General features: G+C 44.0%; 1 protein-coding gene across 1 annotated transcript; it reads left to right on the plus strand.

Moving 5' to 3' along the window:
* The first annotated feature begins 9,536 nt into the window (after window positions 1-9,536).
* LHFPL5 (LHFPL tetraspan subfamily member 5) lies at window positions 9,537-23,770 on the plus strand. The gene is made up of 4 exons (XM_019738864.2): window positions 9,537-10,428; window positions 15,498-15,734; window positions 20,616-20,642; window positions 22,017-23,770. Exons 1-3 carry the CDS (start codon window positions 10,017-10,019, stop codon window positions 20,624-20,626), a joined length of 660 nt encoding a protein of 219 aa, XP_019594423.1. The 5' UTR covers window positions 9,537-10,016; the 3' UTR covers window positions 20,627-20,642; window positions 22,017-23,770.
* Window positions 23,771-26,343: the final 2,573 nt, after the last annotated feature.

Genomic DNA, 26,343 nt, shown 5'->3' on the forward strand with positions numbered 1-26,343 from the left:
CTACTGACTAATGATGCTGAGCATTTATTTTTTATTTTTTATTTTTTTCCCTTTTTAAATTTTTATTTATTTATTTATTTATTTAAATTAGTTTCAGGTGCACAAGACAAAGCAAAACTTAGACGTTTATCATTTATATCCCTCACACTGTGTGAACCCCCCTCCCCCCATCCACTATCCCTCTGTACGTTCCCAAAACCTCTCACCTTCCCCTTATCCCCACCCCCCCGCCCCTCTAGCAACCCTCTGCTTTTCCTCCATGTTTCCAAAACTGTTTCTGATTAGTTCATTCACTTATTCTTTTCTTTAGATTCCTCATATAAGTGAGATCATATGGTATTTGTCTTTCTCTTTCTGACTTATTTCACTTAACATAATGTTCTCTAGGTCCATCCATGTTGTTGCAAATGGTAAGATTTCTTTCTTCTTTATGGCTGCATAATACTCCATTGTATAAATGTACCACAGTTTCTTAATCCAGTCATCTACTGATGGGCATTTCGGTTGTTTCCATGTCTTGGCTATTGTGTATAGTGCTGCAATAAACATAGGAGTGCATAAAGATTTTTGAATTGGAGTTTTGGATTTCTCTGGATAGATACCTAGGAGTGGGATTGCTGGATCATAAGGTAGTTCCATTTTCAGATTTTTGAGATACCTCCAAACTGTTTTCCATAGTGGCTGCACCAATCTGCATTCCCACCAACAGTGCACCAGCGTTCCCTTTTCTCCACATCCACGCCAGCACTTGTTGTTTGTTGATTTATTGATGATAGCCATCCTGACTGGGGTGAGGTGGTATCTCATTGTGGTTTTTATTTGCATTTCTCTAATGGTTAGTGAGGTTGAACATTTCTTCATATGTCTGTTTGCCATCTGTGTGTCCTTTTTAGAAAAATGTCTCTTCATGTCCTCTGCCCATTTTTTAATTGGGTTGTTTGTTTTCTTGGAGTTGAGTTGAGTGAGTCTTTTATAAATTTGTGATATTAACCCCTTATCAGATATATCATTGGCAAATATCTTTTCCCAATCAGTAGGATCCCTTTTTGTTTTATTGATGGTTTCCTTTGCTGTGAAAAAGCTTTTTAGTTTGATGTAATCCCACATGTTTATTTTTCCTCTTACTTCCCTCGCGCGAGGAGATATATCAGTAAAAATCTTACTCCGGGTAATGTCTGTGAAGTTTCTTCCTATATTTTCTTCTAGGAATTTTATGGTTTCAGATCTTACATTTAAATCTTTAAGCCATTTTGAATTTATTTTTGTATGTGGTGTAAGGAGGTGATCCAGCTTCATCTTTTTGCATGTGTCTGTCCAAGTTTCCCAGCACCATTTATTGAATAGACTGTCTTTACCCCACCGTACATTCTTGCTTCCATTGTCATAGATTAAATGGCCATATAGGCATGGATTTATTTCTGGACTCTCTATTCTGTTCCATTGATCTATGGGTCTGTTTTTATGCCAGTACCATGCTGTTTTGATTACTGTAGCCTTGTAGTATAATTTGAAGTCAGGTATTGTTATACCTCCCACTTTGTTCTTATTTCTCAAGATTGTTGAAGATATCCGGGGTCTTTTGTTATCCCATATAAATTTTAGGATTATATGTTCTATTTCTGTGAAAAATGTCGTTGGTAGTTTGATAGGAATTGCGTTGAATATATATATTGCCTTAGGCAGTATGGACATTTTAACTATATTAATTCTTCCTATCCATGAACATGGTATGTGTTTCCATCTATTTGTATCTTCTTTCATTTCTTTCTTCAGTGTCTTATAATTTTCTGAGTACAGATCTTTTACTTCTTTGGTTAAATTTATTCCCAGGTATTTTATAGTCTTTGGAGCAATTGTAAATGGAATTGCTTTTTAATTTCTCCTTCTGATGTTTTATTATTGGTATATACAAATGCAACTGATTTCTGAATATTAATTTTGTATCCTGCTACTTTACTAAATTCATCTATCAGCTCTAATAGTTTCTTGGTGGAGTCTTTAGGGTTCTCTAAATATAGTATCATATCATCTGCATATAATGACAGTTTTACTTCCTCCTTACCGATTTGGATGCCTTTTATTTCTTTTTCTTGTCTGATTGCTGTGGCTAGAACTTCCAGCACTATGTTGAATAGAAGTGGAGAAAGTGGGCAGCCTTGCCTTGTTCCTGATTTTAAGGGGAATGGTTTTAGTTTTTCCCCATTGAGTATGATGTTAGCTGTGGGTCTATCATATATGGCCTTTATTATGTTGAGATATGATCCCTCTATTCCCACTTTCTTAAGGGTTTTTATCATGAATGGCTGCTGAATTTTATCAAATGCTTTTTCTGCATCAATTGATATGATCATATGATTTTTATTTTTCATTTTGTTAATGTGGTGTATCACATTAATTGATTTGCGGATGTTGAACCACCCTTGCATACCAGGGATGAATCCCACTTGATCATGGTGTATAATCTTTTTAATATATTGCTGAATTCTGTTTGCTAGTATTTTGTTGAGGATTTTTGCATCTATGTTCATTAGCGATATCGGCCTGTAGTTTTCTTTTTTTGTGGTGTCTTTGTCTGATTTTGGGATCAGGGTGATAGTGGCTTCGTAAAAGTGTTTGGGAGTCTTCCTCCTCTGGATTTTTGGAAGAGTTTGAGGAGAATAGGTGACAATTCTTTTTGAACGTTCTGTAAAATTCACCTGTAAAGCCATCTGGTCCAGGGCTTTTGTTTGTTGGGAGATTGTTGATTACTGATTCAATTTCCTTGGTGGTAATCAGTCTATTCAGGTTTTCTGTCTCCTCTTGAGTTAGCCTTGGGAGGTTGTATGCATCTAGGAAATTGTCCATTTCTTCCAGGTTGTCAAATTTGTTGGCATACAGTTGCTCATAGTAATTTCTTAGGATTTTTGTATCTCTGCGGTGTCTGTTGTCACTTCTCCTCTTTCATTACTGATTTTATTAATTTGGGTCCTCTCTCTTTTTTTAATGAGTCTGGCTAAAGGTTTGTCAATTTTGTTTATCTTCTCTAAGAACCAACTCTTGGATTCATTGATCTTTTGTATTGTTTTTCTGGTTTCTATTTCATTTATTTCCGCTCTGATCTTTATTATCTCCTTCCTTGTACTCCCTTTGGGCTTATTTTGTTGTTCTTTTTCCAGATCCCTTAAGTGTGAAGATAAACTGTTGATTAGTGATGTTTCTTGTTTCTTTAGGTAGGCCTGCAGTGCTATGAACTTCCCTCTTAGGACTGCTTTTGCATCCCATAGATTTTGGGTCGTTGTATTTTCATTTTCGTTTGTCTCGAGATATCTTTTGATTTCTTCCTTGATCTCCTGTTTGACCCATTCATTATTTAGTAACATATTATTCAGCCTCCATGAATTTGTGTGTCTTCCAGTCTTTTTCCTGTAGTTCATTTCTAATTTCATAGCACTGTGGTCAGAGAAGACAATTGGTATGATTTCAATTTTCTTAAATTTATCCAGACTTGCTTTGTGGCCTAACATATGGTCTATCTTGGAGAATGTTCCATGTGCGCTTGAGAAGAACGTGTATTCTGCAGCATTGGGGTGGAATGCTCTGAAAATATCGGTTAAATCCAAGTGGTCCAATGTGTCATTTAAGGCTGTTGTTTCCGTATTGATTTTCTGTCTGGAAGACCTGTCCCTTGTTGTCAGAGGTGTGTTGAAGTCCCCTACTATGATAGTGTTACTGTTGATCTCTGTCTTTATGTCAGTCAATATCTGTTTTATATATTTAGGTGCTCCTATGTTGGGTGCATAGATGTTTACTAGGGTTATATCCTCTTGTCGAATTGATCCCTTTATTATTATATAGTGTCCATCTTTGTCTTTTAATATTTTCTTCATTTTAAAGTCTATTTTGTCAGAGATAAGTATTGCAACTCCAGCTTTTTTCTCATTTCCATTTGCATGGAATATCTTACTCCAACCCTTCACTTTCAGCCTGTGTGTGTCTTTTGATCTGAGGTGAGTCTCTTGTATACAGCATATACAAGGGTCTTGCTTTCTTATCCATTCAGCCACCCTATGTCTCTTGATTGGAGCATTTAAACCATTTACATTTAAAGTGATTATTGATAAGTATATAGTTATTGCCATTTTTAAATTTGTGGATAGATTGTTTTCATCTTTCTTCTATTTACAGAAGTCCTTTTAGTATTTCTTGCAATGCTGGCCTGGTGGTAATGAATTCCTTTAGCTTATTCTTTTCTGGGAAGCTCTTTATCTCCGCGTCAATTTTAAATGATAGCCTTGCTGGATAAAGCAACCTAGGTTGTAGGCCTTTGTTTTCCATCACTTTGAGTATCTCCTGCCACTCCCTCCTGGCCTTCAATGTTTCTGCAGAAAAGTCATTTGATAGTCTTATGGGAGTTGCCTTGTATGTAACCCTCTGTCTTTCTCTTGCTGCTTTTAGGATTCTCTCTTTGTCTTTAATCTTTGCCATTTTAACTATAATGTGTCTTGGAGTGGACCTGTTTGGGTTTATCCTGGTTGGAACTCTCTGCACTTCCTGGACTTGTATGTTGGTTTCCTTCATCAGGTTAGGGAAATTTTCAGACATTATTACTTCAAATATGTTCTCAATCCCTTGTTTCTTCTCTTCACCTTCTGGTATTCCTATGATGCGCATGTTGTTGCACTTGATGTTATCCCATAGGTCTCTTAAACCATCTTCATTGTTTTTTATTCTTTTTTCTTTCTGTTGTTCTGTTTGGGTGATCTCTGCTAACTTGTCTTCTAAGTCGCTGATTCGATCCTCTGCTTCATCTAACCTGCTGTTAATTCCTTCAAGTGAGTTCTTTATTTCGGTAACTGTGTTCTTTAGTTCTAACTGGTTGTTCGTTATGATTTCTACATCCTTCTTGATGTCCTCTCTAAGTTCCTTAAACATTCTTATCATCAGTATTCTGAACTCTGTCTCTGACAGTTTGGTTACCTCTGCTTCATTTAGTTCCATTTCTGAAGGTTTCTTCTGTTCTTTTATTTGGGATATGTTTCTTTGTTTCCTCATTCTGGCTGACTCTCTGTGTTTGCTTCGATGTATTAGGTAGATGCCCTGGAGTTCTTAGTTCTTGCTGGATTAGTATATAATAAATGTCCTTTATATTTGACTTGCACTACTTCGTTCTTCTCCCCTGCGTGTGCTCTAAAAGTGACTCTTGTGTTGTGTATATTGTCCTGTTAAAGAAGATCCTTAATTGCTTTTCGCTTGTGAGTAGGTGGAGTTAACTCCTAGGCTGACTAGTTGTGAGACTTGGCTTTGCCCACGCAGGGTATTCTGCTGCGTGAGGGTTGACCGCTTAGATGTGGTTTGCCCTTTGGCCTCTATGTGCCTGTAAAGAATCCCCTCTGAGTGTGTCACTTGTAGGTCAAACCCGGTAGTACTCTGGCTTGGTCTGGAGTTGGCCGCTGGGTATGTTGAATCTTGTGCCTCTTAAGCTGGGCACTGCAAGAAATCCCTGCGCGAGTCTCTTTGCTGTTCTGCGTGATGAGCAGAGAGTCCTTTGATGGGTTATAAGCTTCCCGTTTCTGATAAGATCCGACGGAGAACTCAAAAAGTGCGCCCCGCTGCCGCCATTCCTATGACGTCCGCTGAGCATTTTTTATGTGCTTAACTGCCATCTATATATTTTCTTTGATGAAATGTTTATTCAGATCTTTTGCCAGCCAATCTTTAATGGGTTGTTTGTTTTCTTATTGCATTTTGAGAGTTATACATGTCACACGGGGGTTGGGGGAGGGGGAGGCTCAAAGTTTGTTGAGGTTGTTTGGAGCCAGTAGTGATTGGCTGTGTGGGCTTTGGTGGAAGATCCATCCACTGCTGAACTAGTGTGCGGTGGGACTGTGGTGGAGGTGCTGAAGAAGGAGGCTGGCTAGCATGCGAAGATTGAATTGTCCTGTCCATCTGATGTTAAAAGCCTTTACACTGACAGGCCTCTGGAGAACGTTTTCATAGGGCTCAAATACTCTTTGGTTTTGCTCCTACTCCGAGGGTGCCATCTACCCACCCTTTCCCCGAACTCTTACTTAACCCTCCCAACTTACTCTGTCCAAGATGATGATGTCTGCCTGCTCCATTATCTGCTGCCCACAAAGTAGTGTGCATCTATACCGCAGGCCCTCTCCTTACAGAAGAAGTGGTGTATTTCCTGCCACAAATTACCACATACTTGGGGGCTTGAAAGAACAGAATTTTGTTCTCTTGCAATTCTGGAGGCCCGAAGTTGAAATCAAGGTGTCAGCAGGTCGGCACTCCCTACAGAGGCTCTGGGGGACAGTCTGTCCCATGCTGCTTCTAGCTTCCGGTGGTCATCAGCCTCCTTGGCTGTGGCCACTCATTCCACATAATTCTGTGGTCGTGTTGCCTTTTCTTCTTTGACTGTCTTTTCCTCTGTGTGTCTATTAGAAGGACACTTGCCATTGGATTTAGGATCCACCTAGATAATCTGGTAGGATCTCCTTGTTTCAAAATCTCTCATGTAATTGTATCTGCAAAGAACCCTTTTCCAAATAAGGTAACAGTTACAGGTTCTGGGGATTAGGATGTGGATATTTTGGGATAGATAGTTCTAGCACTTGAAGTTCTACCTTCCATGAAGATTTTCCTTCCCCACTGCCCTCAGGGCCACCCAGAGTGGGGGTGTCATGCCACAGAAGTCCACTGCTAACTGGTGCCAGCACGCCATCAGAACTCTCTAGAGCAGGCAGAAGAAGGAGCTTCCACAGGGAGAGAAGAGGACCACATTCCCCCGAGGACTCACACAGCAGGCTATCACCCCCATATAGGAAGGAGGTTAGGGTGCTGGTCAGCCAAACCAAAACCAAACAATACAACCAATGTCCATCTTTCGAGTCATTGATAGTGATTAATTTCTATAGCTCCCCTGGGGACATAAATACTGGTTTTGATATATTATTCGGAGAGTGAGAAGGAGAACCAAGGGCATTGGCTTAGCTCTTCCTGGTATATTAACCTTCAGCTCAAGGGTCAGGGGGCCACAGGGAGGATTCCACCAGTCCCTGAGGTGACTTGGTCTAACCATTCAGAACCATGGGGTGGGTTCCAGGCCTTGCAGTTCAGTACTGTCACACTCTGAATCTTATTTTAATGGCCTTATAGTAACCTTACCAGGTTCTTTCAGCCATATCACATAAAGGTCTTGAAGTTCATTTTATTTCTTGAATCAGTAATCTAGATTTGAGCTTGTCTTGCTTGACATTATTCGATGCCATTCTAAGCGGTTACTCCATTCTGTGTTTCTGATTTCTTTATTCCCTGAAGTCTGTCTATGGCCAAGTCCATTCCGTTTCCCAGAACGTGACCTTCAGAGGGCACATGAGCCCTGCAGTTGGTAACCTGATTTGCTGTTTTTCCTCTGTGTGCCGTGGACTGCTGTTTCCCAATTCTGAACATACATGGGAATCTCAGAGCCTTTTGCCTGAAGCCTGGGCCTGAAACCCCTTTTCTGATGCCAATATTTGGATCAGTTGGGGCTCTTTGGTCAAAACCTACTTTGCCTAATGAAAGCAAAAGGAAAGGAAATGGAAGGACACTGGGTGGGTCACAGAGCTGAAGAAGGAACAGGGCGATCAATCTTAGGTCTGAAGCTCCCAGTAGTAGGAGCTCATGGATTGTTTCCTGAGGATGTGCCATCACCTGACTATGCAACAGTTTTTTTCCCTCATGTCGATCCCCCACAAATTCATATTTCCCAGCCCTGTCTTTAGGGTAGGTATGCCCTGTGATTGGCTGTCCCACCAGAACCTCAGGAAGCAGGAGAGCCTGCTTTCAGAGGCTATGCTGTGCAAGCCAAACAAAGAGTATCCGCTACCCCTAAGAGCTTGGCCCCAGCCTAAGGCCTTTTCCGAATGGAAGGAGACATCCCCTGCTCTGGGGAAGCTCCCAGTCTGATGGGGGAGATACAGACTGTGCCCTTGATGAACTTCCTGTCTGATGGTGAAGACTGGTTACAAATCCGGAGATTTAAGAGAAAGAGGAAACATAGGTAATGGCACAAATATGTTCTAGGCAGAGTTCTTTTTGATAGTGAAAAACCGGAAACTGCCAATATACCCCCACAAAGGGGAAATGATTAAACAATTATTATACATGCATTAAAATACAATTTCTGGGGAAAAAATGGAGACTAAGTTATATAAACATTATCATCCAACTGTGTAAAACAGTATGTGCAGAAGGAGGGAAATACACCAAAATATTAAAAGAGGTAGTAATAATAATAATAATAATAGGAAAAAGGAATATTTTTAGCACTTTTATATGTGAGGTTTTGGGCTAAACAGCTTGCATATGTTATTTTATCTGGCCCTTATGTGATCTCCATTTTATAGAGGAAGAAACTGAGGCTCAGGAAGACTAAATCCATGGACGGTCACTTAGCTAATGAGCGGTTGACTCAAATCCAGATCTATCTAAAGCCAAAGTCCATCTTTTTAAGATCATCTTGTCTCTCTTTAGATCTTGATGTTGGAGTTATGAGTAATTCTGTAACTTTCCTGAATTTCCTAGTTCTCTACACCTACCATGTATTTACCTATACAATCAGGAGAAATATATATATATATATATATATATATATTTTGAAAAAGAGGGGAAAAAGCAATATGCAACAAAAACATAAACAAGAGGAGAAAGACATTGTATTGAACAAAAATCATATGCTAAGGTCCGAGAAGGCTCAAAACAAACATGTATTTTGTAGTTGCTTCTGTTATCACACTACCAGCCTGCATATATATACATATTATATATATATACACACACACATACTGGAGGTGTCAAAAAAATGCATGCAAGTGGACACTTTGGTCAACGTTGCTCAAGCAGTAGTTCACCGTAATCAGAAGTGTCTGGACGCTGATAGTAACCACTTTGAACACCTCTTGTAATTGCAGACGTCAAACGTGACTTGTATTCATCTTTTGTTATCGATACATAATGAGTATTACAATTTTAATACAGTTTTCCTTTCCTAAAATGTGTATATATATGTTTTTGGCACCCTCTGTATATATACGTGTATGTATATATGTATACATATATAATGTATTTATAAATAATTTTAAAACGATATATTTATAAATAATACATTAAAAATATATAGCATACGCATATACATATACCTAAATGTAAATATCTCACAGTCTGAGAGCAGGGGCCCTGCCGATTTTATCTCTGTGGTTCTTGCTTAGGGAAGATATCCTCCAACATAGGGCTTTGCACATAGTAGGCTCTTAATAGCTGTTGATTGAGTGATGGGGTCTAGAAACCAGTGACCGGAAGATACAGTCAGAAAAGGCCTTTCTGGCCTCCGGGAGAGTGGAGGTTACAGGAGGGCGACATGGGAGCCAGCGAGGGGATGGCGCTCAGGAAGCGGTTTTGCGGCAGGAATTGAGCGGGAGGAATGTGACAGCTGCAGTTCCACCCTCCCAATTCTTGTCATCGTCACTCAGGCGAAGAGGGGTCTCGGTTCTCTGTGGCCGGGGTGTGCGGCGGGCGTATCCGGAGGCTCCCCGCGCCTCCCTGGGGCGGGGTTGGCCCGTTCGGTCACCGGGCTCCTCCCGGCCCCGCCTCTCTGCCCCGGGGCGCTGGCCGCGGTGCTGAAGCTGCGCTCTCCGCGGAGGGAGGCAGGAGGGGCCGGCCTAAGGGGGCGGAGCTCCCCGGAGCTCTGCGCTGGAAACGGAGGAGGGGCAGGGCGGCGCCAGCAGGCCCGAGACCCTGGCGGGCTTGAGAGGAGGCAGGAGACCCGAGAGCGCCCCGCTGGAGCGCACACAGTCCCCTAGACAAGTTTCCCCTGAAGAAGCCAAGGTCGTCCTCCTTGTCCTATTAATCGTCTTTCCTCTACCTTGGAGAGCCCCTCACCTTGTGCCCTGACTGCAGCCTCCTGCCCAAAGCTGCTGAGGAGTGACGGCTTCCGGGCCTCCATCTGCACTTCCAGCCCGTAGGCCCCCTGCCCAGGCCCCCGCGCCCTCACCATGGTGAAGTTGCTGCCTGCCCAGGAGGCAGCCAGGATCTACCACACCAACTATGTGAGGAACGCGAGGGCCATCGGTGTGATGTGGGGAACGCTCACCATCTGCTTCTCCGTGCTGGTCATGGCCCTCTTCATCCAGCCATACTGGATCGGTGACAGTGTCAACACCCCCCAGGCAGGCTACTTCGGCCTTTTCTCCTACTGTGTGGGCAACGTGCTGTCCTCAGAACTGATCTGCAAGGGCGGCCCACTGGACTTCTCCAGCATCCCCTCTAGAGCTTTCAAGACCGCCATGTTCTTCGTGGCCTTGGCCATGTTCCTCATCATTGGCTCCATCATCTGCTTCAGCCTGTTTTTTGTCTGCAACACGGCCACAGTCTACAAGATCTGCGCATGGATGCAGCTGGCTGCGGGTGAGCAGGGATGGGGGAGGGCGGGCCGGGGCCCACCTGGGCCACAGGCGCAGCTGCGCCATCCCACCCACTATGGAGGCTCTGGGTCTCCTACTCAGCTGTCCTCCTTTAGCCCAGCCCTACTCAGCGCTCTGTAGAAGCTTCTGAGGAGTAGAGAACTCAGAATGGCTGCGACGGAAAGGACCTTAGATCAAATTGTTCAACTGCCTCATGTTGCAGATGAGGAAGTAAAGTCCAGAGAGGACAGTGACTTGCTCAGGAGCTCATAGCTAGTTGACAGAAGAACTCGGGTGTTCTGACTCCCAGGCCAGACCGGAGGGTATTGCTGCCCTGGGAGGGAGGAAGAAGGAAGCTTCCCTTGTTGGCCATGTGGGAACAGGACTCAACTGCAGGGCAAATTAGTGATGCTAGTCAAGCACATCTGGATGTCCCCGTCTCCCACTTCTGGGCACTTATTCTTTCTCCTTCAAGGATCTCCAGATCCCTGCTCTCACTCCTTCCTTCCCATCCCAAACTGCTCTCAGGGAAGATTCTAAGGCCAGTCGTTGATTTGGAGTGTTCCGCTGCATGTGCCCTCTCCCATAGAAACTTACATGTAAGTGCCCTCTTCATTGTGGAGTGAGAGTCTTTGTTCCCGAATTATAGGATTCCACACTGGAGGTAGCAAGTGGGGATGATGTTTTGTGATGCAGAGGGGGTGCTGTCTGGGATCTGTAAGACCATGTGTGGTAGGTGGTGACTTGTGCTCAGCCCCTTTTCCTGCTCCTGGCCCAGGCAGGCCTCTCAGTGGTTCCGCTAGTCCTGTTCTCCTCTAGAGCCAGGAAGAGATGGCCTCAGACTTTGTCCTGCAGCCTTTGGTTCTTCCCCACCCCAGGACTGCACATAGACTGTCCTTACTGGGAAGATGTTGAGGAGCAGTGCTGGGGACTGCAGACGAGAGTGAAGCCATCTTGACATTGTTGGATAGAATGAGAAACATTGTTAGCCTTAACGGGGGAGAATGAAACAGAGATCCGAATCCCAGAAAACTAAACATATAAACTCAAGACTGTCAGAGTTGGGAGGGGACCTCAGAGAGCTATAGGCCCCCTGCCCCCCAACTATAGATGAGAAATCCGGGGCTGAGAGAGATGATAAGATTTGGCCAAGCTAGAGCAGATCAACTTGTCAACTAAGGACCGAGGAGATTTAAGGCAGTGGGTCCCAAAGAACTAGATGTATTTCGAAGACATTTTTGTTGAGCCACATATTTATGTAAGTATGGTGATTTGCAGAATGTCTTCATATGTGTCATCTAGAGGAATCTCATCATGAGGCAGAGAGGTAGGAATTCCTCCAATTTTACAGGTAAGGCTCCTAGTGGGTAACTTGTCTTCGAGCACACAGGTAGTGAGGGGCAGACCTTTGATTACAGATTTATACCCAGGCCTCTCACCTGGCTCTGGAGTGGCCTCCCCAATCCCCCCACCATCTCCCGTTACTCTGTAGTCTCACTATATGAGGAGGGAAAGTCTGGGGCAGGGGTGAGGCAAGTCTTGGTGGGCCGTGGAGAGAAAGAAGGGGGAATGAAGATTTAGCAGTTTTGTGACAATGAGGAGTGGAATGGACGCTGGCCTGCTTGCCAGCTTGGCCTACATATCAGAGTTATGGATTCTGGAAATATATCCATCCCTCCCTCATTCTCGTAGGTCCCCTCCTCCAACCTCCCACAGGCAGTGCTGGGAGGGCCTGGCTGGGGGAGGGGTTACCAGGCCATCTGAGCCAGACTCTTTCTGGGTCATGGAGCTGGAGACACTGTTAGCAGAGGTGCCAGGTGTCATCTCATGAAACATTTATGTTGGGGGAGAGCGAAGGTGGTGTCATGTCCCATTCTTCAGTGCCGGGGAAGGGAAGATGAGCCCAAGGGAAGGATGAGGACGGGGTGTGCCTCACAGCCAGCAGCTGGGAGATGCACCCATTTGAAGAGGCCTAAATCAGCTAGCTTGACCTTGCCAAAAGAGCTGGGAACCAAGGAAGGGAACAGGAGAAGGGAAAGAGGGTTGATGGCTAGGGCAGTGTGGGGCTATAGCTTAACAATATTAACTGAGCTTCTGGATGCCAGGTTTAGGCTGAGTGTGGTCCCAGCTCCTAGAAACACAGGTAGGAGCTGAATCGTGGTAACCTCATTTGTAGGATGTAACAATGGTACCCCATCACAGGGTTCTGGCGAGGATGGGATGATATAATGTATTCAAAACACCTTGCACAGTGCCGGACACATGGTAAGTGCTCAGTAAAGGTGAAATACACAAAACCCAGCTTTATCAGCCAGGATGGGTGAAGTGATACCACAATAACAAACAACTCCCAAATCTTTGTGGCTTCAAATAAAGGTTTATTTCTTGTTCATGGTACATGCTCGCTGAAGATCAGTTGGGGGCTCTGCCTTCACTGTTCTCGTCTGGAACCCAGGCTGATGGAGTATCATCTGTCATTACAGAGGGGGAAGGAGCTCTGGAAGGTCTCCCACCAGCAGTTAAATGCACACCACACTTCTGCTCACATTTTATTGGCCAGAGGGAATCAGATGGCCTTGCCTGACTTCAGGGGATGGGGGCAAGGAAGTATAATCCTCCTGTGTACCTGGAACGTTGCTGAACAGCTCTAGTGACAACCACAGCCACCAAGGTTGCTTCCATCTGACTGCAATGACAATAAAAAGAGCAACAACTCATGTTAGTTGGTCACTTACCATGCAGCAGACACTGCAGTAAGCATTTTCTCTACACGATTACACTTTGTCCTCATAACCCTGCTATGAGTCAGGTATTATTCTCCCTATTTTACAGGTGAGAGAATGGAAGTCAGAAAGGGTATGCAAACTGGCCTGATACCAGCTGACAGCCCTGAGACACCACAAATGGGGCTGACCCCCACAGTGCCCAGGACCAGAGGTGGATAGGTGGCGTGCTCACAGAGGGCTGTGGTGCCCTTGTAACAACCTGTTTCCAAGTCAGAGGCCCTGGACTCTTTACTGGAGCCCTCATAGGGAGATGCTATGGAAGGGAAAGGGGCCAATGGGAGGAGTGATGGGAAGAAGGAAAGTCCAGATGGGCAGCAGCTTTCCACATTCACCGATTCACCTACACACTGAGCGTGTGTGTGTGTGTGTGTGTGTGTGTGTGTGTGTGTGTGGTTGTGTCCACCCCCTACTCCCTCTACCATTAAGTGAGGGGCCATGCCAGCCACCAAAGGCTGGTCTCATACCAAGAGGGGAAGGCCACAGGCTTTACCAAAGAGCTCTGGGAGGGTTCCCCCTCCCCCACCTTAAGTATCTTCCTGAAACATTTCTCAGTTTATCACTAAGTCTGAAATGTCACCATGAAACACATTCAGATCTTTGGATAGATGTCACACTCTGGGAGTAAGGGGAAATAACTTTGAAGTTAAGAAAGTCGGGAACTATGAGTTCAGGTCTTGGGTTTGCCGTAGCTGGATGAGTGGGCAAGTCTCTTGGTTCCTTGACAACCTCGGTTTTCTAATCTGTAAAATGGGACATTAATATATGGTCTACTTAACAAGACTGTTGTGAGGATCAAGAGAAAAATGGTACATGAAGTATTTTGTGATCTATAAAAGAACTATATAAATGAGCTCCTCCTATAAAAAAAATCAAAGGAGGGTTGATCCATTTAGGTGGGGAGGCGGGACCCTGATCTTCACACCTGACGGCATTTGTTTGATCTGCTGACTTGCTGACCTTCCTTGTAAGAACAAGCTGAGCCCTGGCAGATAACATTGGGTCCTGCATGTGCTTCTCTGAGGGCTTCCCAGGCAGGGCAGCCTTGGGACTAATGAGCCTCCAGCTTATGGAAGCAGGGCCAGGGTGGGAAAGCGACACAGATAAGGGGAGGCACCCCCTTCCTGCATGGTGGTTGTTCTTGGCGTTACCCCGGTCACATCCCAGGATTATGTCACTTGTCTGTGCAGCTAAGGTGGGATGGTTTGGTGGGAGGCCATGGGAAAAATGGGGGGAAGGTGGGGAAAATGGATATTTTAGCTGTAAATACTGAGTCATTAAAGGCACAGAGTGGGATGACAGTCACCAACACTTGTGAAGTGCCAAGTATGTGCCAGGCTCTGTGCTGAGCACTGTCCCCGTGATAACACATCTGAACCTCACTGCAATCCACACAGGGAGATACGATTATAATCCCAATTTCACAGATTAGGAAACCGAGGCAAAAACAAACAAACAAACAAACAAAACTTAAGTAGCTTGCTCTGAGTCACCCAACTAGTTAGCGAAGAGCTGGACTTGAAATCCAGGCAGCCTGCTCTAGTGTTTCCTGGCTTTTCCTAGTGCGAGAATCACCTTGGAAGAGTGCTTCTAAAAACGGATTCCTGAGCCCAACCCTGACCCAGGAATCAGCATTTTAAGCAGGGCGTTCTTAATTCAGGGGTGAGTGGCCGCTGCGCTGTGCTGTACCGGGTGAGGGTGAGGAGACCTGGTTGCTTGAATGGAAGTTTCATGAAGGAAGCAGTGAGAGATGGGGCGGGAATACTTCTTGTATTCATTGAATCTAAGATACCTGAGTTGTAGGACATACCGTTATTCTATGTTCTAGGAAAAGGAAAAATACTTGTAAGGAAACTATGGCCGAAAGCTTTCTTATTAACCTATTTCAGAAATGTTGGGATATGAAAAATGTATATATATTAGGAGTGATGAATTCTCCGGTCTGGGACCAGATTTTGGAAAGCTTTGAAGCCAGGGTAGGCAGCCCCGGTCAAGTCCAGGGTGATTTGCTGGCTGAGGGCTGGTAGGACCACCTGGCGTGGTAGGATAACCCTCCCTGGCTCGGGAGCCCCGCCCTCTGCCCCGCCCACTGGCTCCCAGGGGCCAAGCCGCTTCAGCTCCTGGACCTCAGTTTCCTCCCCTGTGCTCTACAAGCCGGTAGGAGCTACCCCTGGGGCCTCTCAAGGCGTCAACACAAGGAGAAGGGAGGTGACACGAGGACAGCAGTGCGAGGCGGGAGGCGGCAGGCAGAGGCAGCCAGCCTGACAGGTGCACCCCCTCCGACCCCCAGCCACAGGCCTGATGATTGGCTGCCTGGTCTACCCAGATGGCTGGGACTCAAGTGCGGTGCGGAGCATGTGTGGGGAGCAGGCGGGCAAGTACACGCTGGGCCAGTGCACCATCCGCTGGGCCTTCATGCTGGCCATCCTGAGCATCGGGGACGCCCTCATCCTCTCCTTTCTGGCCTTCGTGCTGGGCTACCGGCAGGACAAGCTGCTGCCTGACGACTACAAGGCCGATGGACAAGGTAACGTGCCCTTCCCCGGGATGTGGGGCTTCCTGTCAGCCATCACTGAGCTTGGCCCACCGAGACCAGTCAGACACAGCCCTTGTCGTAGTGGCCAAAGGCCAGTGGACGGTGGTGACAGACCTGTGTGACACAGGCTGTCTGTGATAGAAGGGTCTCCTGCACCCCGCACTCTCAGGGTCTATAGGGGAGGGAGCCCTGATCCAGCCTGGGAGACAGGCAGGGCCTCGCACTGAAAGCAGCACTGAACCTGGGTCTTGAAGTAACGCTGGGAGTTTCTAGGTCTTTGAGAGGAGAAACAGCAGAGCAGAGCGGTGAGTTGTTGGGGAAGGAGGAGAAAGGCAGGTGAGGGTGCCGACGTGACAGCTCCTGGACTACAGGTGGTGGGAGCCTGAGCTCCGGGGGTTAGGGTAGCCTAGGGGTTCTCGTGTGCCCATCCTGTTTCAGTTCCCTCTTGTGCACATCCTGACCCCTAAAAGTCCACTGTAGCTGTCCCTGGAGGCCCAGGCGGACCCTTCAAGTAGCCTCCTCAGATGGCTCCCCGTTGCCTGCCCTTCCTCCTGAGTACTTTCTGCTCCTGTCTGTCATTAGGCCCTTCCTCTATCTTGAGGAGCTAACTTATTCAGTGCATATATTTCATCTCCGAGTCACAGGGCAAGGCCTGTCTCACACCCTTATGAGTCCGGCAAGTGGCCACTGTGAGGGGCCTGTCACCCCTCAGAGACCTCTGGAGTCTCCCTCTCCATAATTGTTTAATTTCACCCCTTGGATCTGAGCAAGAAGAAACAGCCAAATTCCCTTGTACCCTGTGACCAAGGACCCTTCCCAGGTAGGGAGCTCGAAGCCCAGAAGGGAGACCACCTGGAATGCACAGAAAAGTGGTCGCACAGATGAGGCCAGAGCTCAGGTCTCCTCTGGCTCAGGCCGGGGCCCACTTCTCCATGGGGAAGAAACTGGAAACATTGCCCCCTTCTTTGGAGGTGGAAGAAGAGAAACTCACAAGCTTAAGTTATGTGGTTAAGATGGAAACCAAATTACCAGAATGAGCTGGGTCAAGGAGGAGAGACGAGAGAGAGATTTTCATTGCACGTTTAGGGCCTTGGTTCCTCGCAGGCCCCATGAAGGGAAGGGAAATGGAGCTGAGCCTCTTCTATGTGCAGGAGTGATGTCAGGTTTGTTCAGTGGGGCCGTTTTTATTAAATCTTCCCAGCAACCGTGTGAGGGAAGGTGGGAGGCGGGGATCCAGCAGCAGTCTCAACAACCAGCACGCTGGGCAGTGAGGGCGATTCTCCCAGGGCGGCCTCAGCAGGAGCTGCTGGAGGCGGGTTGTCTCGTTCTCAGTCCCACGGCCGGGCCACCCTGACCTCTGCCTGGACGCATACACACACACAGCATTTTTATATTCCTCATTTGTATTCTCGCTTTTTCAGAAGGGATTCTTTTAGCCAGAAAGAAATGTTGTTCACATAATCCCTCTTTAAAGTGCTTTCTTATAAAAAGATGGTTTTGTTCCTTTGACACTTTCTTTACTAATCAAAATGTCAATTCACTTTCCTTCCTTGTCCCTCTCCTTTCATATCCCATGCATCTTGTCCCCAATCTTTTCAGATGTTTTTCCTCTCCATACAGGATTTAATTTATCCTTTTTTGTTTATTACCTGTTAGGAAGCACCCACATCACCTTTCTGAATACATCTCACTATTCAATGAAGCAGTTATTGCTTCTGTCATAGCACAGAATTGGGTCAGGAGAGCAGTTTGAGTTCCAGTTCTTCCAAGTCACTTTACCTCAGTGTTCTTTTCAGTAAAAAGGGGGACACTGAGCCCTGCTCTGCTATCTCCATTATTGTGTGGCGTGAAGGAAACAATGAAAGTGGAAATGAAGCCTTGCCCGAGTACCAGGGGTGCCAAAAAAATGTATACACGTGACTTGTATTCATCTTTTGTTATCGGTATATGTTGAGTATTACAATTTTAATAGTTTTTTCCTTTCTTAAAATGTGTATACATTTTTTTGGCACCCTCTGTATATAGTTGCTAATCTACTCTTTAGGGGTCAAGGAGGCAGAGGAAAATGAGGAGGGGTTTGGAGTCAGAACTGGGTTTAAACTTTTGGTCCCACTGTTAACTAGCAGAGGTTACTTGACTTCTCTGAGTTTCAATTGCCTCATCTGAGCCTCATTTCCGTAGGGTAGGAGGCAGGTTTTTCATTATTTGTAAAAAACACCTACTTCAAAAGATTGTAATTAGGAACAAGATAAAAATGTCTGCTCTTGTAACTTCTATTGAAGATGTACTGGAGCTTGTAACCAAGGCAATTAGGCAAGAAAAAGAAATTGAATTTGGAGAGGAAAAAGTAAAACTATTTTTTTAGCAGATGATATGATTTTGTATATGGAAAATCCTAAATAATCCACTAAAAAACTATTAAAACTAATATGCAACTTCAGCAAGGTTTCAGGATATAAGAACAATATACAAAAATCTATTGGATTTGTATACACTACCAATGAACACTCTGAAAATGACACTAAGAAAACAATTTAATTAACAATAGCATCAAAAAGAGTAAAATAGTAGAAATAAATTTAACAAAAGAAATGCAAAACTTATACATGAAAACTTAAAAATATTGTTGAAAGAAATTAAAGGCCTAAATAAAGAAAAACAGCCTATGTTCATGGATCAGAAGACTTAATATTGGTAACATGACAATACTTCCCAAACTGATCTACAGGTTCAGTGCACTCTCTTATCAAAATCCCAGTTGGCTTTTTGCAGAAATTGACGAGCTGATCCTAAAACTCACATAGAAATGCAACGGACTCAGAACAGCCAAAACCATCTTGAAGAAGAAGAACTAAGTCAGAGGATGGACATGTCTTGATATCAGAACTTACCACAAAGCTACAGTAGTCAAGATGGTGTAGGACCAGCAGAAGGATAGACATACATATCAATGGAATAAGATTGAGAGTCCAGAAATACATCTGAACATCTATGGCCAATTGATTTTCAACAAGAGTGCCAAGACCATTCAGTTGAGGAAATAATAGTCTTTTCAATAAGTGGTACTGGAACAATCATATACCTACATGAAAAAAAATTAAGCTGGACTATCTACCTTACATCATATACAAAAATTAACTCAAAATGGGTCAAAGGCCTAAATATAAGATAGAAAATTATCAAACGCTTAGAAGAAAACATAGGTGTATATCTTCGTAACCTTGTATTAGGCAATGGTTTCTTAGATATGATACCTAATACACAAGCAACCAAAGAAAAAAATAGATAAATTGGATTTCATCAGAATTGAAAACTTTTGTGCTTCAAAGGACACCATCAAGAAAGTGAAAATATGGGGTGGCCGGATGGCTCAGTTGGTTAAGAGTGCGAGCTCTTAACAACAGGGTTGCCGGTTCGATTCCCACATGGGTCAGTGAGCTGCACCTTCCACAACTAGATTGAAGGACATCGACTTGACTTGGAGCTGATGGGCCCTGGAAAAAACACATTATTTCCTAATATTACTCAATAAGGTCTAAAAAAAGAAAGAAAGTGAAAAGACAACCCCCACACTGGGAGAAAATATTTGCAAATCATAATTCCAGTATCCAGAATATATTAAGAACTCCTACAACTAAACAAGGAAAATACAGATAACCCAATTTTTAAAATGGGCAAAGGATTTGAATAGACATTTCTCCAAAGAAGATGTACAAATAGCCAATAGGCACATGAAAAGATATTCAACATCATTAGTCATTAGGACAATGCAATTGAAAATGACAATGAGATACCACTTCATACCCACTAGGATGGCTGTAATGAAAAAGATGAAATATAACAAGTGTTGGTGAGCATGTGAGAAATTGGAACCCTCATACATTGCTAGTGAAAATGTAAAGTTTTGCAGTTGCTGTGGAAAACAGAATGGCATTTCTCTAAATGGTTAAACACAGAGTTACCATGTGACCCAGCAATTCCACTCCTAGGTATATATCCCAAAAGAACTGAAAACATATATTCATGCAACAACTTTTCCACAAATGTTCATAGCAGCATAATACTCAAAAAGTGGAAGCAACTCAAATGTGCATCAACTGATGCATGGACGAACAATATGTGTGTATTCAAACAGTGGAGTATTATTCAGCCATAGAAAGGAATGAAGTACTGAAAATTGCTACAATGTGTATGAACCTTGAAAACTTTACATGAAGTGAAAGACCATATATTTCATGGTCCCGTTTATATAAAATGTTCAGAATAGACTAATCCACAGAGTCAGACAGTAGATTTTAGCGGTTGCCTGGGGCTGAGAAGAGGGGGAATTGGAGTGATTGCTAATGGGCACAGGGCTTCTTGGATGAAAACCTCCTAGAATTAAGATGGCAGTGATGGTTGTACAACCTAGTGAATATACTTAAAACCACCAAGTTTTACATTTTAAATGATTTAAAATTTTGTTAGTGTATTACATCTCAACGAAAAAGAACGTGCTGAGGAGCAATGCCTGCGTATTACAGGTGAGTAACCAATACTAGCTCTCTCCCCTGTCTGTCTTCCTAGTGTCTCCATGACATCCAGCTGCACAATCCGCCGCAGTTCCTGTGCTCACTGCCCGCGGACACCTTTAGGCCCTGGGGGCCCGTTGGTGAGGGAAGAAGTCTAAATTGGACTTTGCAGTCTGGTAATGGAGCCAATCTAGCAGTAGGGAATGACAAGCTGAAACACGTATGAACAAAGAGGGAAAGCTTTCGTGAGAGTGAATAGGAGGAATCTGATCTAGTTCGGGGAAGGCGTAGTGTACAGGAAATTATCCTGAAAACGAGGCTTGGTTGTAAACAAATAACGTTCTTTCTCTTTTCGTTGCAGAGGAAGTCTGAAGCAGCTGAAGGGTTGGTGAGTAATTCCACGGGTGGGTGGTGTGCGTGCCTCTGGAAGGGCTGTGGCCTCCCTTCCTTATTGAGTTGTCAGGCCATCAGGGAAGGTCTATACGGGCTGCCGTGCGGCCTGTGGCTGACCCCTGACCCCGAGGCGGGAGCTGGGTGGCATCTGAGATCTTCACTGAGGGGCAAACGGGAACTCTTTAGTTTTACTTGTGTTTTGAGAAGTGGAAGAAGAACAAGGAGAGAAGAAATAATTTAAAACAGTCAGGTGGTTTCATTAACTATCTTTTTGTGGAGCCTGGTAAACAGGAATGATGTTTTAGAAGTCGTTATTGTCATCTGGACCCTGATTTTCAGAATTTTAAATGATCTGTAAGAAGATACTCGAAAACCTAATAAAATAGAAAACAAAAACCATAAGAAGAAAACAAATATTCCAGAAAGCCAGGCTAATAGAATTACTGTATTGAGTATTTAATGTAGCTTTATGCTTCCTGATAGCTGAGGCAAAAAGAAAAACACAACTTAAACAGTTTCAATGTATGGTTGAAAGGGAAGCACAACATATTAATTTCCACATTGTCTCTTAAGTTTTCAAAATGTGATTTAACAACAACATTATGTAAGACGTTTAAAAAAAAAGAAAAAGAAGCAAGCCCACAACAGTATCACCTCCCAATAGCTGCCATATTTATTGCGGACTTATCCAGCAGCCCAGGTACTTTGTGTGGGTAGGAGGGAATATCTCCATTTAAACTATTCTAATTTTTGCAAATACCTTCCGATCTGTGACCATATAGATATACTTTTTTGAACACTTATAAATCAGCATTTTCCCCTCCCTTATTAGATGTTTCTCAAACTTGAATATACACACAGTCTCCTGGGGGTTTTGTTACAGGCAGATTCTGATTCATGGGAGAGGGGCCACAGACATGGCATTTCTAAGTGTGATGGGGGCTGAGTAGGGTTCATACTTTCAGTAGCAAACTATCAGAAACATTTGCTTATGTTTTTGCAATGTTATTGTTTTTAAAAGCTGCCAACTCCACACCATTTAATTGTGAAACCAGGCCTTTGTTACCAGCCATTTAGTATTGCTCTCATAGATAATAACTTTTTTATAAACTCTGGAGTGGAATTACTGAATCAAAGACACCTCTATGTCTGCTTTTTTCTTTTTTGCACCACATTTTATTTACATTTTAACGGATATGAGTTTTTACTCGAGGGACATTGAACACGATCTTATACACTAATGAGGAAGTTTGCAGGTCTGGGTAGAACTGAACCAAAATGGGGGCATATGCGGGGAAGGTTTTTGTTTTTATTGGCTTTAAAAGTGTCACATTTTCTAATCTGACAATTTTTTGTTTTGATACTACAGGTCATCTATTTCCCTGACAATGGAAAATTAGGGATAGAATTCTTCCGAGATAAAAGTTCCTGTCAAACGTCCCTGCCCCTGGCTACTAGAAGCCTGAAGCCCGGAGCCTTTCATTATAGCATTAGAATCTGCAGTCTCCTGAGACCAGACCTCCTATTGTCTCCAGAAAACTTTCAGGAGATGCAGAACTGCAGTGGCCCACATCAAAGATACTCAGAGACATGGGTGGTATTCTCCTGACTGGGGACTCACGTTCTCTTCTATCCCTTCATACCCTCTCAAGGCCTCTCCTGTAAAACAAGAGGCCGAATGAGTCCATGTCTAGGGGTCCCCGGGTCTGAGTCTCTGACAGCCTCATTAACTGAGGATGCCCTCGTTTGAAGGCACACCGGAAATGCCACTGGCTGTATACAGCGACTGAAGAGGTGGCTGTGAGCTGCTGGGTCGTTTCAGGTGGAGGTTTACGGAGGCCTGTGCTTCTCCTTAACCCATACACTCTGACAGCAGTTTGGTTTTTTATTGATGCTCAGAGGTGGGTAAGGCATAGAGAGGCTCCCAGAACCTGAACCCATCGGGACGTTTAATAAAGATTGGGTGAACACAGGATCTAAATACTTAGACTAAATTGATGATTTTCCCCTTTGGAGCCCCAAATCCCGTTTTTTCGTAGTCTCCACACTGACCCAATCAGAACTGGCTATGAGCTTCAGAAGTTTGTTATTTGTGTCTAAGTATAGTGACAGATGACATGTCTTGTAAGACACTTCGAATTTGTCACATTAAATGGTGAATCTTTTGCCAGCCTCCAGAGGGAGCTCGGTTTAGGTAAAACCTCATTGGCGAATGCCAAGGCCAATGAGAGGTTCTCTAGGCTGTTCCCTGCCTGGGGCGTAGTGTATTAGAATCTGGGTTTTGTCGATTATCTGCAGTGAATGACCCTGGGGAACGCCTGGGCCTAGTCCATTTACTCACTCAGGAAAGAGGAAGCACGGACACTGTTCTCTCACAGGGGAGAGGGGTAAATGCTCAACAAAGCTGTCATGGGTCTTGTCCTTGCTTGGTCATGCAGCAGCAACACTGTGAACAGGAGGTGTCTTATTCCTGGGCTGTAGGGAATGATTTTTCACCAGTGCACTCTGATAGCCGGCCGTCAGTGCGGAGTTTCTTCTCCAGTTCAGATGGGCCAGGAGTGAGAATCCTTCCAGTACCATCCCAGTTGTGGCTGATGGTAACTATTAGGATGGAATTTAAGAACAGTCATATTTGTATTTTCTTGTGCTGATAGAATTATTTCAGAGTCAGGCAAGCTTGATGAATGACAGAATTTGACAAGTTCTGTAGCTTAGTGAGTTTCCTATCTACATTTGTTCATTTATTTCTTATAATTTTACTTTTTGTAAGAGGCAAAAAAGACTTCTAAAAGCCTCTCTACCCACAAAATATTTATCACTGAACTGGCACTCATGGTGGTTCACAGAAGCTTCTGGGGGCTTAAGGTGCATCTGCCAACAGCCTGCGTGACTTACCAGGAAGTCAGTGCTGGGGAAGATCTGCAAAGTCCTGTGACGCAGCGTTTCACTTTAGCCTAATCTTTGAGGAAACTCAGAATTCACCCTCTCCAATAACTGGTTTTGGTTGACACTTTGTAACTGCTTATCAGCTCTTTTCAAGGGGCTTTACCTTTAAATAAATGCTTGAAATGCACCTCAAATCTCATCTTTGAAAGTATATAGAAAATAAAATCAGCACTCCTCTAACCAAGTTGTTTTATTCCTTCCTCACTTCTGGCTTGCCTCTGCCTTGGGCTGGGGGCTAGGGACGGTTGTGACACCCAAGTTTCACCAATGACTAGCCCTGAGCAGATGAGGAAAGACTAGTCATTTATACCTGAAATGTGAACTGCAAGGCTATCCCAAATGCTTTCATTATCTTACATCCCTGCATTAATTACCTGTTGCTGCATAACAAATTACCCACAATTCAGTGGTTTTAGAACATTGGAGTTTCTGTGGATTAGAAATCCAGCACGTCTTAGCCAAGAGTCTCTGCCTCAAGGTTTCCCACAGAGCTGCCATTAAGGGTTTGGGTGTGCTTCCAAGCTATTTGTCTGTAGGATTCAGTTTCTCACAGGTTGTTATGCTGAGGGCCCGAGTTCCTTGCTGGCTGCGGGCCTCTCCATAGGTGTATTCACCTGGCAGCTTGCTTCCCTAGAGTAAGAGGGGACACAGACAGAAGCTACAGCCCTTTTGTAACCCTATCTTAGCAGTGACACCCAGTCATGTTTCCCTTCATCTAATTGTTAGAACAGTCACAAATCCAGCTCACATTCAAGGCAAGGGGACTACACAAGTGTGTGTATACCAGGAGGTGGGAACCACTGGGGTCCTTTTACAAGTTTTCAGTTATTCGTAATTAAATTTTCTGCTGAAATGGGCGTGCACCAGAATGCTTTATTGGAACAAAGATTAGATTCGAGTAACCTTACGTGCTGCTGATGGATACGTTTGTTCTGTAATAAATTCAGTTGCTGAAGATAAAGGGGCCCTAGCCCTCAAAACTCATCCCATTTCTATCTAACCTCGAGGGATTTATAGCAGGGTCCACTAATTGCCAGCACTGACCATACTTTCCTTTATATTTAGTAAATCCAAAGCTACCAATGTAGTCGCTTAGAGGAACAAGTTCTAAGAACACAACTCAAACTGTAAGCAGCTGCTACACTTCCGTAACACAATCCAGTTCTGCCAATCAGAAGGGCAAGGCTTGTTACTGTATTAAAATGGGCAAAGCTAGATGTGAAGTAAGGACAACAGATGATATAAAGTGAACTTGGGAGGATATAAAATCAAATTAATCATCTATGTATTAAAAACCCACCCCTTACAAGGAATGGTGCGGTCAGTAACAGTGTCCCCGAAAATAAAACCTAGCCGGACCATCAGCTCTCATGCATCTTTTGGAGCAAAAATTAACTATGACCCAGTATTATGTTATTATATTAATTATAAAGACCTGGTCTTATTTTACGATAAGTAAAATAAGTACTTATCGTAAAATAAGACCAGGTCTTATATTAATTTTTGCTCCAAAAGACGCATTAGAGCTGAATGTCTGACTAGGTCTTATTTTCGGGGAAACACGGTAGCACTGGGCACTAATGTAAACTTGCTTAATTCGTTTTAAAACTTTTTTCACCCCTTCTTCTGCCTCCCCCTGCCACCAACTCCAGTTCAAGCCATTGTTTCTGTCTAGTTGTGTAGGACACAGCTCCCTGACCCATGAGCCTTGCGCCCCCCTCCCCTTCCCGGCTGAGAGTCAGGCGCCGGTAGTCTGTTCACAGCAGCTCTTGGCGGCTGCCGGCCACTCATGGCAGCCGGTGGCGAACTCTGACTGCTCACCGCAGCCCAGCTCCAGGGAGAGCTGTTGTTCACAATCTTAGCTGTAGAGGCACAGCTCACTGGCCTATGTGGGAATCCAACCAGTGACCTCGGTGTTAGGAGCACAGGGCTCCAACCTCCTGAGCCACCGGGCTGGCCCTAAAACTTCTAAACACTTAACATGATCTCAAATTTTATGTCTTCTAAACTTATTTCTGATATCACAAGGACTTGGTGTGGATTAATATTTGTGTAAGGACTTAAAAAGACAAATGTCTATCATAGTTTTTAAATTTCAACTTTTTAAAAAAAGACTTGACAAAAATCACAATTCCTCTTCAGTAGGTTTCAAGGTCCATGTACGATCTCTGTATACTGTTTTGAAGACTGTGAAAGAGCTTCCCAACGCCTTACAGTTAGCAAAGGCACCAAATTCGTGGGCAAGGCACAAAGCACTACTCAAGCTTCTCTGGTGTCATAGGCCTTATTTTGGGAGCCAATCTAAGCTCAGATTCTATTATCAATAAATCACTAATTTCCTATGATACAGTAGCCTAAGAGCAAATCACTTTCCTCCTAAGGCCAAACTGGAAGACCCTATGGGCTTCAAAAAGAAAAGAAAGGGAAGCAATGAAATCCATTTGTAACCTGGGCCTGTTCTGGAGTAACAAAATGGTTTCCCTGTGGACACTCAGGGCAAATGAAGAGTTAAAGGGGTTGTAACTCCACCTCAGTTTGCTGGTTCTTTTGAGATAGCTGTAAACGTTCCTAGGACAGCATTTAAGTTTTCCAAAACCCTGGGAGTTCTAAGTATACATTTAACACAAGGCTTGAAGAGACTGCCTAGATTGGTCAGTCTGGTGAACACAGTGGTTTGATGAATCCCAATTAACTTTCTGTTATTTTTTAAACAGGTTACATTCTGGTCAACACTACAATATGAATACACT

Source organism: Rhinolophus sinicus, linkage group LG05, assembly GCF_036562045.2.
Source record: "Rhinolophus sinicus isolate RSC01 linkage group LG05, ASM3656204v1, whole genome shotgun sequence".
NCBI lineage: Eukaryota > Metazoa > Chordata > Mammalia > Chiroptera > Rhinolophidae > Rhinolophus > Rhinolophus sinicus.